This window comes from Vicia villosa, linkage group LG7 (assembly GCF_029867415.1).
Source record: "Vicia villosa cultivar HV-30 ecotype Madison, WI linkage group LG7, Vvil1.0, whole genome shotgun sequence".
NCBI classification, from domain to species: domain Eukaryota; kingdom Viridiplantae; phylum Streptophyta; class Magnoliopsida; order Fabales; family Fabaceae; genus Vicia; species Vicia villosa.
Window position 1 is genome coordinate 115653637 of NC_081186.1, and position 14007 is coordinate 115667643.

The 14007-nt window shown below is 33.9% G+C and overlaps 2 protein-coding genes across 2 annotated transcripts; one reads left to right on the forward strand and one right to left on the reverse strand.

Annotated features, from left to right (window-relative positions):
* Positions 1–7: 7 nt before the first annotated feature.
* LOC131616669 (16 kDa phloem protein 2-like) lies at positions 8–1258 on the reverse strand. The gene is made up of 5 exons (XM_058888062.1): positions 1000–1258; positions 825–890; positions 620–746; positions 408–522; positions 8–306 (listed from the first exon to the last, which is right to left on the reverse strand). Exons 1-5 carry the CDS (start codon positions 1064–1066, stop codon positions 232–234), a joined length of 450 nt encoding a protein of 149 aa, XP_058744045.1. The 5' UTR covers positions 1067–1258; the 3' UTR covers positions 8–231.
* Positions 1259–8686: 7428 nt separating this feature from the next.
* On the forward strand, positions 8687–9184 carry LOC131620040 (uncharacterized). Its single transcript, XM_058891065.1, has one exon. It carries the CDS (start codon positions 8687–8689, stop codon positions 9182–9184), a length of 498 nt encoding a protein of 165 aa, XP_058747048.1.
* Positions 9185–14007: the final 4823 nt, after the last annotated feature.

Genomic DNA, 14007 nt, shown 5'->3' on the forward strand with positions numbered 1-14007 from the left:
AAAGGTCTGGAATAAATTGTAAGGCTGCTTTTGAATAAATTTTAGTGCATACAATGTTGAAACAAGGATAATATAGTTTACATATCAAATTGGCTGAAAATTAAAACAGAACACAATCATATCATCACACCAGAAAACACAATGATTAAAATTCTTGAAGGGACTGAATAGATTTTTTTCATAACAGTAATTTTGGACCTTGAAATCTGTAAATCAAATCCTTGATTCACTTCAAAAGTCACTAGCTGATTCTTTCCATCCACCAGTCTCCTCTTCTTCATTGTAACCACCCTCTTCATCATTTCTCTGCAACCAATAATTGATAGAACATTTGAATAGGGAGAAAAATAGGCACAATAGAATGAAGAAAAGTAATAGAAAAACAGATTCTATAGCATTATTATTACCTCAGGTGTAAAAGTGAGAGCCACCTTAATCTCACCACAATATTCTTCTTCTTTCACAAGTTTGTAAACACTCTCTGGAATACTACCCTCTTCAAACAGTGCATCCAAAGGAATTCTACACATAGTAGGTTTATCAGCCAATATTAGAGTTCTCGGATCGGTGTAAAACTATTTTATGCAAAATTTACAAGTTAGAGAAGAATTTAACTCACGATACTTCTCCAATGTTATCATCATTATTATAGTTGTCTTTTTCCATTATCTTTAGATTGAGCTCAGTAGTAGAATCAGAAACAGTGAAAAGAAAGGTTTCATTCCATTGAGGGTTGGATCCAGCACCTAATATTTTCATAACACAATAATCAAGTCACTAGAGAGAAAATTATGCAATACTAATAAGATTTTTCAGAATATTACCTTCTTGCACATTACTCTTACGCTCCTGTGCTCTGTAAGTAAGGATCACATAAGGATCTATGCTAGCTGCAATTTAGAGAACCAAAAATTGAAAGTCAATATTCTGGATCCATGGTTTTTAGGTGAGATCATTGACATATGCAACATTAAAAATTTCAAATCTGCTATTACTTACAGAGAAAATCATTGTCTTCAAGGCCTTTGGCACTGATCAAAATAACTTCAAGAGTTCCACGAGGCATCTTTCTTTGCTTTTGGAATTCTAAATGGTAAAGGACTTTTGATAATGGTTTTTTTCTTCTTAAAGTTGAAGTAAAGGTTGATTCTATTGTATCAGAAATGTCTGAACAAGTATAGTATTAAATTGACTTGGGATCTATTTAGATCCAACTTTTTCCTTTTTACACGACTTCTTTGTTTTGTTTTGTTTTGCAATAAATAAAATGTTGAGTTTATAATACTAACAATTATTAAGAAAAACCGAATATTAGGATCAAACTATAAAAATAGAGATGTAGAAGATAGTGTGAGAGTAATTTATTTCACTTGAATAATTGTTGCATTCTTACATGAACCCATAGTATGCTATTTATAGCATTGTGATTGTAGATGTAATAGTTCAAGTTACTATGCTAAGTTGACAATTTTGTAGATACAAGATATTCACTATTCACAATATATTTTAAAATAGTAATAATAATAATAATAATAATTGCTTATTATTATAACACTTCTCCTTTTGAAATATTTGTCATGGTGCTCCGTTGAAGTCTTGTTGAGAAGAATCCTATGAGAACATAAGTTGCCTCGTTAAAAACCTTATTAGGAAAAACTCATTGGGATAAAAACCTTAATAAGGGAAAAATAGTACAATATTATGCTCCCCTCAACAGAACACATATAACTCTTCTTTAAAGATCTCAAACGTGACACATTCCAATATTTTGTACATGCTTCTTGAAAACTGATGTAGGAAGTGCCTTTGTAAAGAGATCTTCCACAGTATCACTTGAACGAATATACTGAATATCAACCTCTTTGTTTCTTTCAAGTTCTCGTGTGAATGAGAAAAAGTTCGGAGGGATATGCTTGGTTCTGTCACTTTTTATGTAACCTTCTTTCATCTAGGTAACACGTGCAACATTGTCTTCATACAAAGTTGTTGGGTTATTATCAATTGATAAACCAGACGCTCCTTGAATATGTCGAGTTACCGATCGTAATCATCTACACTCTTTGCTTGCTTCATGAAGGACAATTACTTCAAAATGATTTGAAGAAGTTGCTACAAGTGTTTGCTTTTGCAATCTCCATGATATTGCAGTGTTACCATATGTAAATGTATATCCAGTTTGTGATTTACCATTATGTGGATCTGACAAATATCCCACATCCGCATAACCAAGCAAAACTGATTTTGTATTGTTAGAATAAAATAAACCAATATCAGATGTACCTCGAAGCTATCGAAATATATGCTTTATTCCTTTCCGATGTCTATTCGTAGGGCATGAACTGAATCTTATTAGTAAATTCACTACAAAAGCTATATCGGGTTGTATAGTTAGCAAGGTACATGAGTGCCCCAATGACACTAAGGTATGACACTTCTGATTCAAGATCCTCTTCATTAGTTTCCTTAGGCCTAAAAGGATCCTTTTCAATATTAAGTGTTCTACCCATCATTGGACTACTACAAGGATTTGACTTGTTCATGTTGAACCTTTTCAATACCCTTTATGTATAATTTGATTGATGTACTAATATACCATTTTTAGTATACTCAATTTGTAAACCAAGGCAGAATATGATTTTTCTCAGATCTTTCTTTTCAAATTCTTTCTTTAAATAATTTCTCGCTGCAATTTGATTTCTTTATTAGTCTCAATGATATTTAAATCATCAACATAAACAACAATTATTACAAATCCGGATATTGTTTTTCTTGTAAAAACACAAGGACAAATAGGATTATTCTCATAGCCTTCTTTAAGTAAATATTCACTTAGTCTATTGTACCACATTCGACTAGATTATTTTAACCCATACAATGATCTCCGCAACTTAATTGCATACATTTCTCTAGGTTTTGATGTCTCAGGTATTTTAAATCCTTCTGGGATTTTCATGTATATATCAGTATCAAGTGATCCATATAAATAAGCAGTCACAACATCCATAAGATACATATCAAGATTGTTAAATATTGATAAACCAATTAAATAACAAAAAGTAATGACATCCATAACAGGAGAATATGTTACCTCATAATCAATTCCGGGTCTTTGATAAAAACCTTGTGCAACGAGACAAACTTTGTATTTGACAACCTCATTTTTCTCATTTTGTTTTCTTACAAAAACCAATTTTTACCTGACCGGTTTCACATCTTTTGGTATAAATAGGGCCAAATACTTTTCGATTTTTAAGGGAATTTAACTAAGTATCTATTGTATCCTTCCAATTTTTCTAGTCATATCTATTTTGACATTCACTTATAGTTCTTGGCTCTGGATCATCATTTTCATTAATAATTTCACATGCAATGGAGAATGAAAATATTTCATCTATATTCATACCTTTTCGGTTCCCCAAAATTCCTGTATCACCATAATTAATTGAAATCTCAAGATCATTCTTATTTTAAGTTTCGTTATCAATGGTCTCATTTTCATCATCTTATGCTTTTTCGAGAGCACGCTTTTCAATTGTGAATTTATCATTATCTAGTGTCTTTTCAAGATCATTTTCAATTAAATTCACCTTTTTCTATTCCCTTTCTTTTTCGGGGATTTTTGTCTTTGGATCCCATAGATCGGCCACACTTTAAGTGTGCCCTAGATGTATTTGCTACATTATTTTGATTTGAAATCTCAATCCTAGCTGGGACATTTATAGTTGGTACATGTGACTTTGTTACTATTTTCAAATCAGTAAATGAATTTGGCAATTGATTTTCTAAATCTTGTAAGTGGACTATTTTCTTTACATTTTCTTCCCACGATCTGTTATATGGGTCCAAATGTAATAAATGAGGTACATACCATGTTATGTCATTTTCTAGTTTTTTATTCTCTCCCTAGAGTTGGAAATATTATTCCGTCAAAATGACAATCACCTAATCTTGCCTGAAAAACATCAACTATTAAAGGTTCAAGATATCTAATAATAGATGGTGATTCATACCCCACATATATACCTTACCTCCTTTGAGATCCCATCTTTTTTCTTTATGGTGGTGATATTGGGACATATATGCACAACCAAATATCTTTAAATGAGAAATATTTGGTTCCTTACCAATTGCAAGTTGATAAGGGGTATGTTTATGACCGGCACTTGGCCTTAAACGGATAAGTGCTGCAGCATGTAAAATTGCATGACCCCAAACAGTAACTGGTAGTTTAGTTATCATTATTAATGGTCTAGAAATATATTGAAGACGTTTGATTAATGACTCAACTAAACTATTTTGTGTATGTACATGAGAAACAGAATGTTCAAAAGTAATACCAATTGACATGCAATAATTATTAAATGATTCAGATGTAAATTCACCGACATTGTCAAGTATAATTTTCTTTATAGTATAATCAGGAAATTGAGCTCTAAGTTTAATTATTTGTGCAAACAATTTTGCAAATGCCATATCACGACTTGACAATATGCATAATATGACCATCTACTAGATGCATCAATCAATACCACAAAATACCTGAATGGTCCTGACGGTGGATGGATAGGTCCATATATGTCTCCTTGAATTATTTCAAGAAATGCAGGTGATTATGTCTGAATCTTGCCCTGTGAATGCTTTGTTATTAGTTTGCCAAGAGAGCAAGCTTCACATGGCTATCTTCTTTTGTAAGATATAAACTTTTCAATGGATGACCACGTGTACTTTTAACTATTTTTTGCATCATTGTTGAACCAGGGTGACCTAAACGGTCATACCATAAAGTCACAATTTTGGGATCTTCTTTTACTACTAAGTTGCATTCAATTTCATGTATTTATGTGTAATGTAATCCAGAAGGAAATTTTGGTAGTTTTTCTAAAATTTTCTTCTTTCCCAAAATATTAGAAGTAATATTAATGTATTTCATATTACCTTCAGTTGTAGTTTCAGTATGATATCCTTGACGATATATGTCATTAAAACTTAACAAATTTCTCTTTGATTTTGGAGAGTATAAAACATTATTAATGATAAATTTTGTCTCATTTGATAATATGAACATAACATTACCTGTTCCTTCAATCAAATCTGTAGGACCTGAGATTGTATTTATTATACCTTTAGTGGGATTTATTTCAGTAAAATATTTCTTACTTTTGAGGATTGCGTGTGTAGTTCCACTGTCCGGAATACAAATGTCTTTGACATGTTCCATGTCTAACCTTCTTAAAGTAGAAATACGATTAAATAGAGTAAATTAACAACATATTTAACATTATTATTTCATGAAAACATAAGATACTCCTTAACAACATACAAAAGTTTAAGTTGATACATATTTCAAATAGAAAACAAGCACACCAAACATTACTCAAATACATATTTTTAAAAATAGTTACTTAATCTGTTTCACCTCCAACAAAATCAACAGTCTCAAAATAGGTATTATCATTTCTGGGTTCAATCTCATTAAAATTCACTTCTTTTTCCTTTTCTTCAACATATGCCATTTGTCTTTTACATAAATGTTCTGGTGTTCTACACACCTTAGGCCAGTGGCCTTTCTTTCTGCATATGTATCATATATCCTCATAATTTTTTGAGGGACCTTCTTGGATATACTTACCCTTTCCTTTGTGATTCCAATTATTTTGGTCATATCTGGGGGATCTATAATTATTCACATGACCTCATAGCACGAAAATCGTTTCGACCGTGGAAAAGGTTTCGACCATGATATCCTCCTTGATTGTGACCATCAAAATGAGCATGACCATTATTACCATCAAAACGAACATGACCACCACGTATCTTAAGACGATTAAAGCTACCACGCCCATGATTAAAGGTCGTGGCATTAGTTTCAGGATATAGCATTGTTCCTGTGAGTCGTGCCTGGTGGTTTTATTTATAAGGAGCTCGTTATTTTGTTCTGCCACTAGAAGGGATGCAATTAAATCAGAATACTCAGTTTATTCTCTCATTCTATATTGTTGTTGCAATAATACATGGGATGCATGGAAAGTCGAAAAAGTTTTTCCAACTTTTCTTTTTCAGTTATAATTTTGCCACAAAATTCTAGTTGTGATATATAATCTGGTGCATAGCAGAATTATATGCAATGACAGTTTTATAATCTTGGAACCTTAAATTGTTTCACTGATCCATTAATGAGGGTAACAAGACTTTCTTCTGATGTCCAAATCTTGCTTTAAGTTTGTCCTAAAAAATCTTGGGATCTTTAGCATTTGAATATTATGTTTGCAAAATCCATCATCAAGATGATGCTTGATTATTCTGTTTACTTTTGACTTTCTCTTTTCCATTTCATCTGGGTCATCTGTCGATTTTATAGAATTGTCTCCTTCAATGATTTTGTTAAGTTCCTCACATGTAAGGCACTATATTAAATTGTTGTTCTATGTTATGAAGTTGTCCCGAGTTATGCTTAAAATTTTGAATTGATGCTTAAGATTTGACATGATTATATCTATAATTCAAATGAACATAATCAATATTTAAAAACTAAAAGAAATATCAATTTATTCAATTACAAAATTCATGACTACATACTATTCAAAAACCTTTACTAACAAACCAAGCTAAGATTAGTAATGATAAAACGATAATTATCATTAAAGCTACAAAATCATTACCTAATTCTTCACACTTGATAATACCGACAACAAACAACATAATTACAAGTAGAGTGATGAACAAAATAAGAAATTTATCCATTTAAAGAAAAATATAGGTAGATATTTTGAGAATGTTGTGAAATTTATGAAAGAAGTAGAAGTATTTATAGAGGTAATTTTGAAAAAATGACCGTTATATTACCGTTGGGGAAAAGGAAAATGAAAAAGAAAAAAAGTTAAGTGTGATAAAAAATATCTAGCCAAATATTAAGTGTGTTAAATATCATCTAGTAGTTATAAGTGTTAGAGATAATTATAATCTATAACATATAAGGTAAATGAACATATATGATAAAAATTAGTATATGCGTATGGGGTTTTAGATCTCCACTGAATATAAAAGAATATTTGCATATGGAGTCTCAAACTTCCATTGAATATAAAAGTTAATATCTGCATATGAGGTTATAGACCTCGACTAAAATATAAAAGTTAGTATTTGCATTAGGAGTCTCAGACTTCCATTAAATATAAAAGTTTTTTTTTGACACACATTAAATATAAAAGTTAGTAACTGCAAATGGGGTTATAAACCTCCACTAAAATATAAAAGTTAGTAACAACATATGATGGTTTTTAAACCTCCACTAAATATAAAAGTTAGTAATTGCATAAATATAAATGTTGGTAATTGCATATGGGGTTTTATACCTCCACACAAAATTTATAATAAAAAAAACCAGACTTATTATAGAGCACTTGACAAGTTGCCAATTTTCTATAACAAGGAGTAAAGTAATAACGATAATAGCCACTCTAGTTATAAATCACTTGACTGGTTGCCAGTTTTCTATAACCTGGGCAAATAAAAATTATAAAAAGATTAAAGAGATAAGTATAGAATATATACCTAGTTAAGTAAACACTTATAATAGAAACGTTTGTGCTGATAACGTGTTAAGAAAAACCGAATATTAGGATCAAACTATAAATATAGAGATGTAGAAGAGAGTGTGTGAGTAATTTATTTCACTTAGATAATTGTTGCATTCGTATATGTACCCATAGTATGCTATTTATAGCATTGTGATGGTAGATGTAATAGTTCAAGTTACTATGCTAAGTTGACAATTTTGTAGATAAAAGATATTCACTATTCACAATATATTTTAAATAGTAATAATATTTGCTTATTATTATAACAATATATAACATATACGCTCTAAATCATTTGTCATTTTTTCTTTTCATAATTTTATTATTATTAAAAGAGGGTCTTTAGCACCAATCATTAGTTGATCCAGTGGTGATTGACACTGGACGTGGTAGGATGAATCATGGTTTGATCCTCGCAACTGCGATTGAGAGGGGGCTGGAATCACTTGATGCCAAAACTGACCCCTAAATCGAATTAGTACTAGAAAGTACTTAACAAACATATCTTCTTGGTAGGTGGTTTTCTAGCTTGGTGAGTTCTCTGAGTGTTGTTTGCGTGCTTTCTTGGTTCTTTTTATCTATACCTACTAAATACATAGTTAAAATATCCATACTAGTATTTTATCTTGTTTTACCTATACCATCTTTTGAAGAGGAGCAGCAACCAGTAAAATATCTTGGGGTACCTCTAACAAGTAAGAGAATTACTATCAATCATTATCTTTCTCTCAATGATAGAATTGTGGGAAGAATTCGTCAATGGACCTCATGACTTTTGAGCTATGCTGGAAGAATCCAACTTGTTAAAAGTATCTCCTTTGCCATGCCCAATACTAGATACAATGCTTCCTATTCCTAAATTTTTTATCAAGAAAATTGATGTAGTGTGCAGATCTTTTATTTGGACATGTAGTCCTGAAGTTAGTAGAAAAAGTCTTGTGGCTTGGAGGACAGTCTGCAGCCCTTCTAGACAAGGAGGGCTTAGTGTCATTAATCTGGCTATTTGGAATCATGTGACCATGATGAAATGTCTGGGGGACCTCTATAGAAAGTCTAATAACCTTTGGGTCAAATGAGTTCACATGTATTATATGAAAGGGCGGAATGTGATGGATGTTGAAGTTGAGAATAAAAGCTCTTGTGTGGTCAAGAATATCTCGAGTCAGAGAGAGCATGTAGGGCATTTCCAACAAACATGGGATAATATGTTGAGTAAGAGTAAATTCTCCATGAAGGAAAATTATGCTGTGATGATTGATGATAACCATAGAGTGCCTTTGAGATATCTATTAAAGGGTAACAATGCTAGGTCTAGAGCATTGTTGACCCTCTGGTTTGTTTGTCATGGAAAATTGGCTATTAAGGATAGACTCAAGTGGTTTGGGATGATTCATGAAAGCAGGTGTAGCCTGTGTCTAACTGAAGATAATTCAATCAGCCATTTATTCTTTGATTGCAGGGTATCCAAAGCTATCTGGAAGGACATTTTCAGCTGGTTGGAGGTGAATCACGATCCTGAAGCGTGGTTTGGTGAAATAAATTGGGTTATGGGCTACACCAAAAGAAAATGGTGGAAAACTATTCTCATGAAGCTAGCAGTAGCATAAGCTATATATGAAATATGGATTTATAGGAATGATATGACATTTGATAAGAATGTGAATACTAATATTGCTGAAACAATTATAGAAAATATTGTGTATAGAGGTTGGAAATTGATTAAGCTTAGAGAGAATATAGTTAGATTGATGTTATAGGAGTTTGAATTAAGTTTTCTTGACTTTGCAATACATTTTCTTGGGTTTGAACTTAAACCTAATTCGACTTACACATACAACAAAAGTAAATGAATGTAGAGTCATTATTGCTTGTCCACCTTCGATCCTTGATTATCCCTAAATTAGTAAACTATATGTGATGATATAATAATCTGAGCGAGTTTTTTTATCTAAAACTAACAAATGCCTAACCACCCGATTACGGGTCTTACATCAGTTGAACATCATAGTTAGAAATGATCAAGAATCGTGTATAGTATACATTCACATACAACCTTTAAATATACATAAGAATGAATCAACTTGATCCTACAATTGTGTAGACAATACTTACATTGATTCAAAATAGAATAATTCTATTAAAGACTATTAAAATGTTATTATAATAGTAATGATAGAATCACAGGGAGTAATGGTCGTGCATGAATCAAGGGATTGTGACTTTATCCTTTCTCTAACTCCCCCCTTCAAACTGATGGTGCAAGAGTCACCCCAAGTTTGTCTCTTAACATGTTGAACCTTGTGTGGGTGAGTGGCTTGGTTAAAAAATCTGCTATCTGATCAGTTGAGGGTACATATGCCACAGTGATTTTCATTTTGTAAAACTTGATCACGAATGTAATGAACATCAATTTCAATGTATTTTGATCTCGCATGCATAACTGGATTAGAAGCTAGTGCCTTGGCACTCAAGTTATCACACCATAGGATTGACTTTCTAGGTAATGATAATTTTTGCTCATTTAGAATGGACCTAACCCAAGCTACCTCTGCTGCAAGGTCAACTAGAGCTCGATATTCAGACTCCATGCTGGATCGAGACACAACCTTTTGTTTTCTTGAAGACCAAGAGATCAATGATTGTGATTCTCCTAGGAATACATATTGCCCAGCCATGGATTTCCTGTCATCAACGCTTGTGGCCCAGTCGGAATCTGAGAAACCTGCTATATCTAAATCAGTGGATGGTTTGATGTGCAAGTAGAAGTTGATTGTTCCTTGGAGATACCTTAGTATCCTCTTTACTCATTGCCAATTATCAGTGCTAGGAGTGCTCATGTATTGGCTTAGTTTGTTGACTGCAAAAGCAATGTCAGGCCTTGTGTCTGTTAAGTATTGTAGTGCACCTATGGCTTGTCTATACATGGTTGGTTATGCCATTGGTTCTCCTCAATTGGTGAATTGTCTTCCTGTTATCATATGTGTTGGACAAGTTGATGCTTTCTCCATTTTGAATTTATTGAGTAGATCACCTGTGTATTTTGATTGTCTTAGATACTTCCATTTGCATCTCTTTGAACTTCAATACCTAGAAAGTAGTGTAGATGACCAAGGTCCTTTAGTGAGAACACAATGTTTAGTTGTTTGATGAAAGACTCTAAAAACACGGTGTTGTTTTCTGTCACAATTATGTCATCTACATAGATTAGGAGGAATGTGATGTGATTTGTGTCTTTATGCATGAAGAGAGATGAGTCACTTTTGGTGTTTTGAAAACCCCAGTCCACTAGAGCCTTTTTCAAGTTGTCAAACTAGGTCCTAGGAGCCTGCTTCAGGCCATAGATTGCTTTGGATAACTTGCATATGTGATCAGGCTTGGTCGAGTCTACATACCCTTCTGGTTGATGCATAAAAACAGTTTCCTTGAGGTAGCCATTAAGAAATGCATTGTTTATATCTAGTTGTCGTTTGTCCCAATTAAAGTGTACGACAATAGAAAGAATTATCCTCACTGTGATGGATTTGACAACAGGGCTAAATATTTCTTCATAGTCAAGGCCGACTGTTTGTTGGAATCCCTTGGCAACCAATCTTGCTTTCCTCCTCTCTATTGAGCCATTGGCTTTATACTTTGTTTTTAACACCCATTTTGAATCAATGATGTTCTCTTGACCTTCATATGGCACTAATGTCCATGTTTGATGGGACATTAGAGCATTAAGTTCTGTGTCCATTACTTCTTTCCATTGGGGTCTTCTGAGAGCTTCTCTGACATTTTCTGTTTCTTTGTCTTCTGTTTGTGCTTCTGCCAGCCCTATATATGGTTGTTTTGGCTTGTGAATCCCATCTTTGCTTCTGGTGCGCATCCAATGTGTGTTGGTGTTGTTATTCAGACTGCCCATTCTAGTTTTAGCTTCGATTTGTCTACTTCTTTCCATTGTGTCAATTGCATCACTATTATATTCCTCTTCTTGGGTTGTAGTGTTTTCACCTATGTCAATGATTGCATCACTTGAATCTTGTTGATCTATGCTTGGGTGGCTGGTGCTTGAGGAATTCGAGGCTTGCTCTTCATGAGTGGTTGTGTCATTTGCTGGATTTTCCATGTTTCTATTTGTGTCACCTGCAGAATCAAGAGGAAATAAAGTAGATATAACTTGAGTTAGTGTTTTTAATGGATTTCTTGTGTTAAGAAATCCATCATGAAAGGGAAAGTGTTCCTCACTGAACACTACATGTCTTGAGACAAAGATTCTTCCATGTGAGTTGATGCACTTGTATCCTTTGTGTGAGTTGCTATATCCCAAGAATACACACCTGGTTGTATGGAATTGAAGTTTATGTTTGTTGTAAGGTTTTAGGCAAGGATAACATGCGCATCCAAACGGTTTGAGGACGCTGTAGTCGGGTTCCTTTTTGTTGATCAGAACATAAGGACAAGCATTTTGGTTAATGGATGAAGGCAGCCTATTTATAAGATAAGCAGCTGTGGCGAAAGCTTCCCACCAATAATTTAAAGGCATTTTGGCTTGAGCCAACATGGTTAGACCTAGTTCAGCAATATGTATGTGCTTTCTCTCAGCTCTATCATTTTGCTGAGAGGTATAGAGGCATGACATTCTAAATTGAATGCCTGCTTCTAATGAGACTCTTTGGACATGTTTAAATTCACCATCACCATCACATTGAACAACTTTTATTCTTTTGTCAAATTGATTTTCTACCATGTTTTTGAATTGGATAAATGCATGTATGGTTTCAGACTTTTGTTTAAATGGATAAATCCATGTGAATCTACTAAAGTCATCAATAAACTGGACATAATATTTAAAACCTGAATTTGATATTATTGGTACAGGACCCCATACATCAGCGTGAATTAACTCTAGGGGTTCCTGAGCATGACAAAAATATGACTTAAAGGGTAGCATGTGTAGCTTCCCGAATTAACAAGCCTCATAGAATTTAAATTGGTCACTATATGAGGTCTTCACATTACAATGTTTCAACACACTATCTAGGACTTTATTGTTAGGGTGCCCAAGCTTCCTGTGCCAACTCTCTTTGATAGACATGTAGGTACATGAGTCTTTATTTGATTGGGGGCTGGCATTTGACACTTGATATATACCTTCTTTAAGTCTCCCTTTTAGAAGAGCCTTCCCTGTCTGTTTGTCCTTCACAAAGCAACAGTCAGCATCAAATTCAACAATAGTGTAGTTGTTAGCAGTTAGCTTAGACACACTCACTAAATTTTTAGTAATTTTAGGTACATATAAGACATCATGCAGGTTTAGGTTTTCAAGTTTGGTTGAACCTGAAGCAACAATTTTTAACTTGTCACCATTACCAAGCAGTAGGGAATTCTTACCTTTGTGCTCAGTGAGATCTTGAAGCTTGTCAGTTTGGTGAGTCACATGATTGCTGGCACCACTGTCAAAGTACCATTCATAATCTTGTCCATTGTAGGGTAAAGCTATGAATGCACTACTATTTGTTCCTTCTGCTGATTGGTTAGTGCCTGAGTAGGATTTGTCAAAACGATAGTAACATTGTACAGCAGTGTGACCAACTTTGGTGCATACTTGGCATATTGGTTTGGATGTTCTTCCTCTTCCTCTGCCGCCTCTCATGCCTCTGAACTTTGATCCTCTCCAATTTCCACGTGTGAGGAACTTGTTGCCTCTAAAATCAGTCTTATTTGCAAAGTTAACAGATACATCCAATGTGAGAGTGGTAAGGTTGTTCAATTGCTCCAACCTGCTTTTAAACGTTAGGAGTTGTGCCTGTAGATCAACCCAACTGAGGTTGATCTGATCAGATAGTTTGACAACTACTGGGTTGTAGTCAGAGTCCAAGCCATTGAGTGTTTGAATCATCAAATCAGAGTTTGACATAGGTGCACCTCCAAGCTTCAGTTTGTCAGCAAGACTCTTCATTTTTACAAGATATTCTTCCATCTTAAGCTCTCCTTTCCGAGTGCCGTGAAATTCAGATTTGTACATGATGCGAGACTTTGTGTGTGCACCAGCAAGGCTTTGTGCTCCATCCCATAATTGCTTGGATGTTTCACTTTGAAGCAGTTGTGTGGCAATGTCTACTGTCATGGAGTTTAGCAGCCATCCTAACAGTTTCTGATCTTGTGCTTGCCAAATTCTGGATTTGTCTGCTTGCTGCCTTTGTCTGTGTTGTTGATGAATTTTTCAAGGCATTCTTTGGTTCCCAACATGTAGCAGTCGAGCCTACAACCTCTGATAACTGGCAGAACCAATGACTTTCATAAGGGATAATCATCTCTGTCCAGCTTGACAGAAACAGTTGAAGGAAGGTCATTTTGTGTTTTGTATCTGCAACGGATGACATGGTTGAATTGGATCGAGAGCCTTCAAGCTTAAGTGCTCTGATGCCAAGTTAGAAATGATCAAGAATCG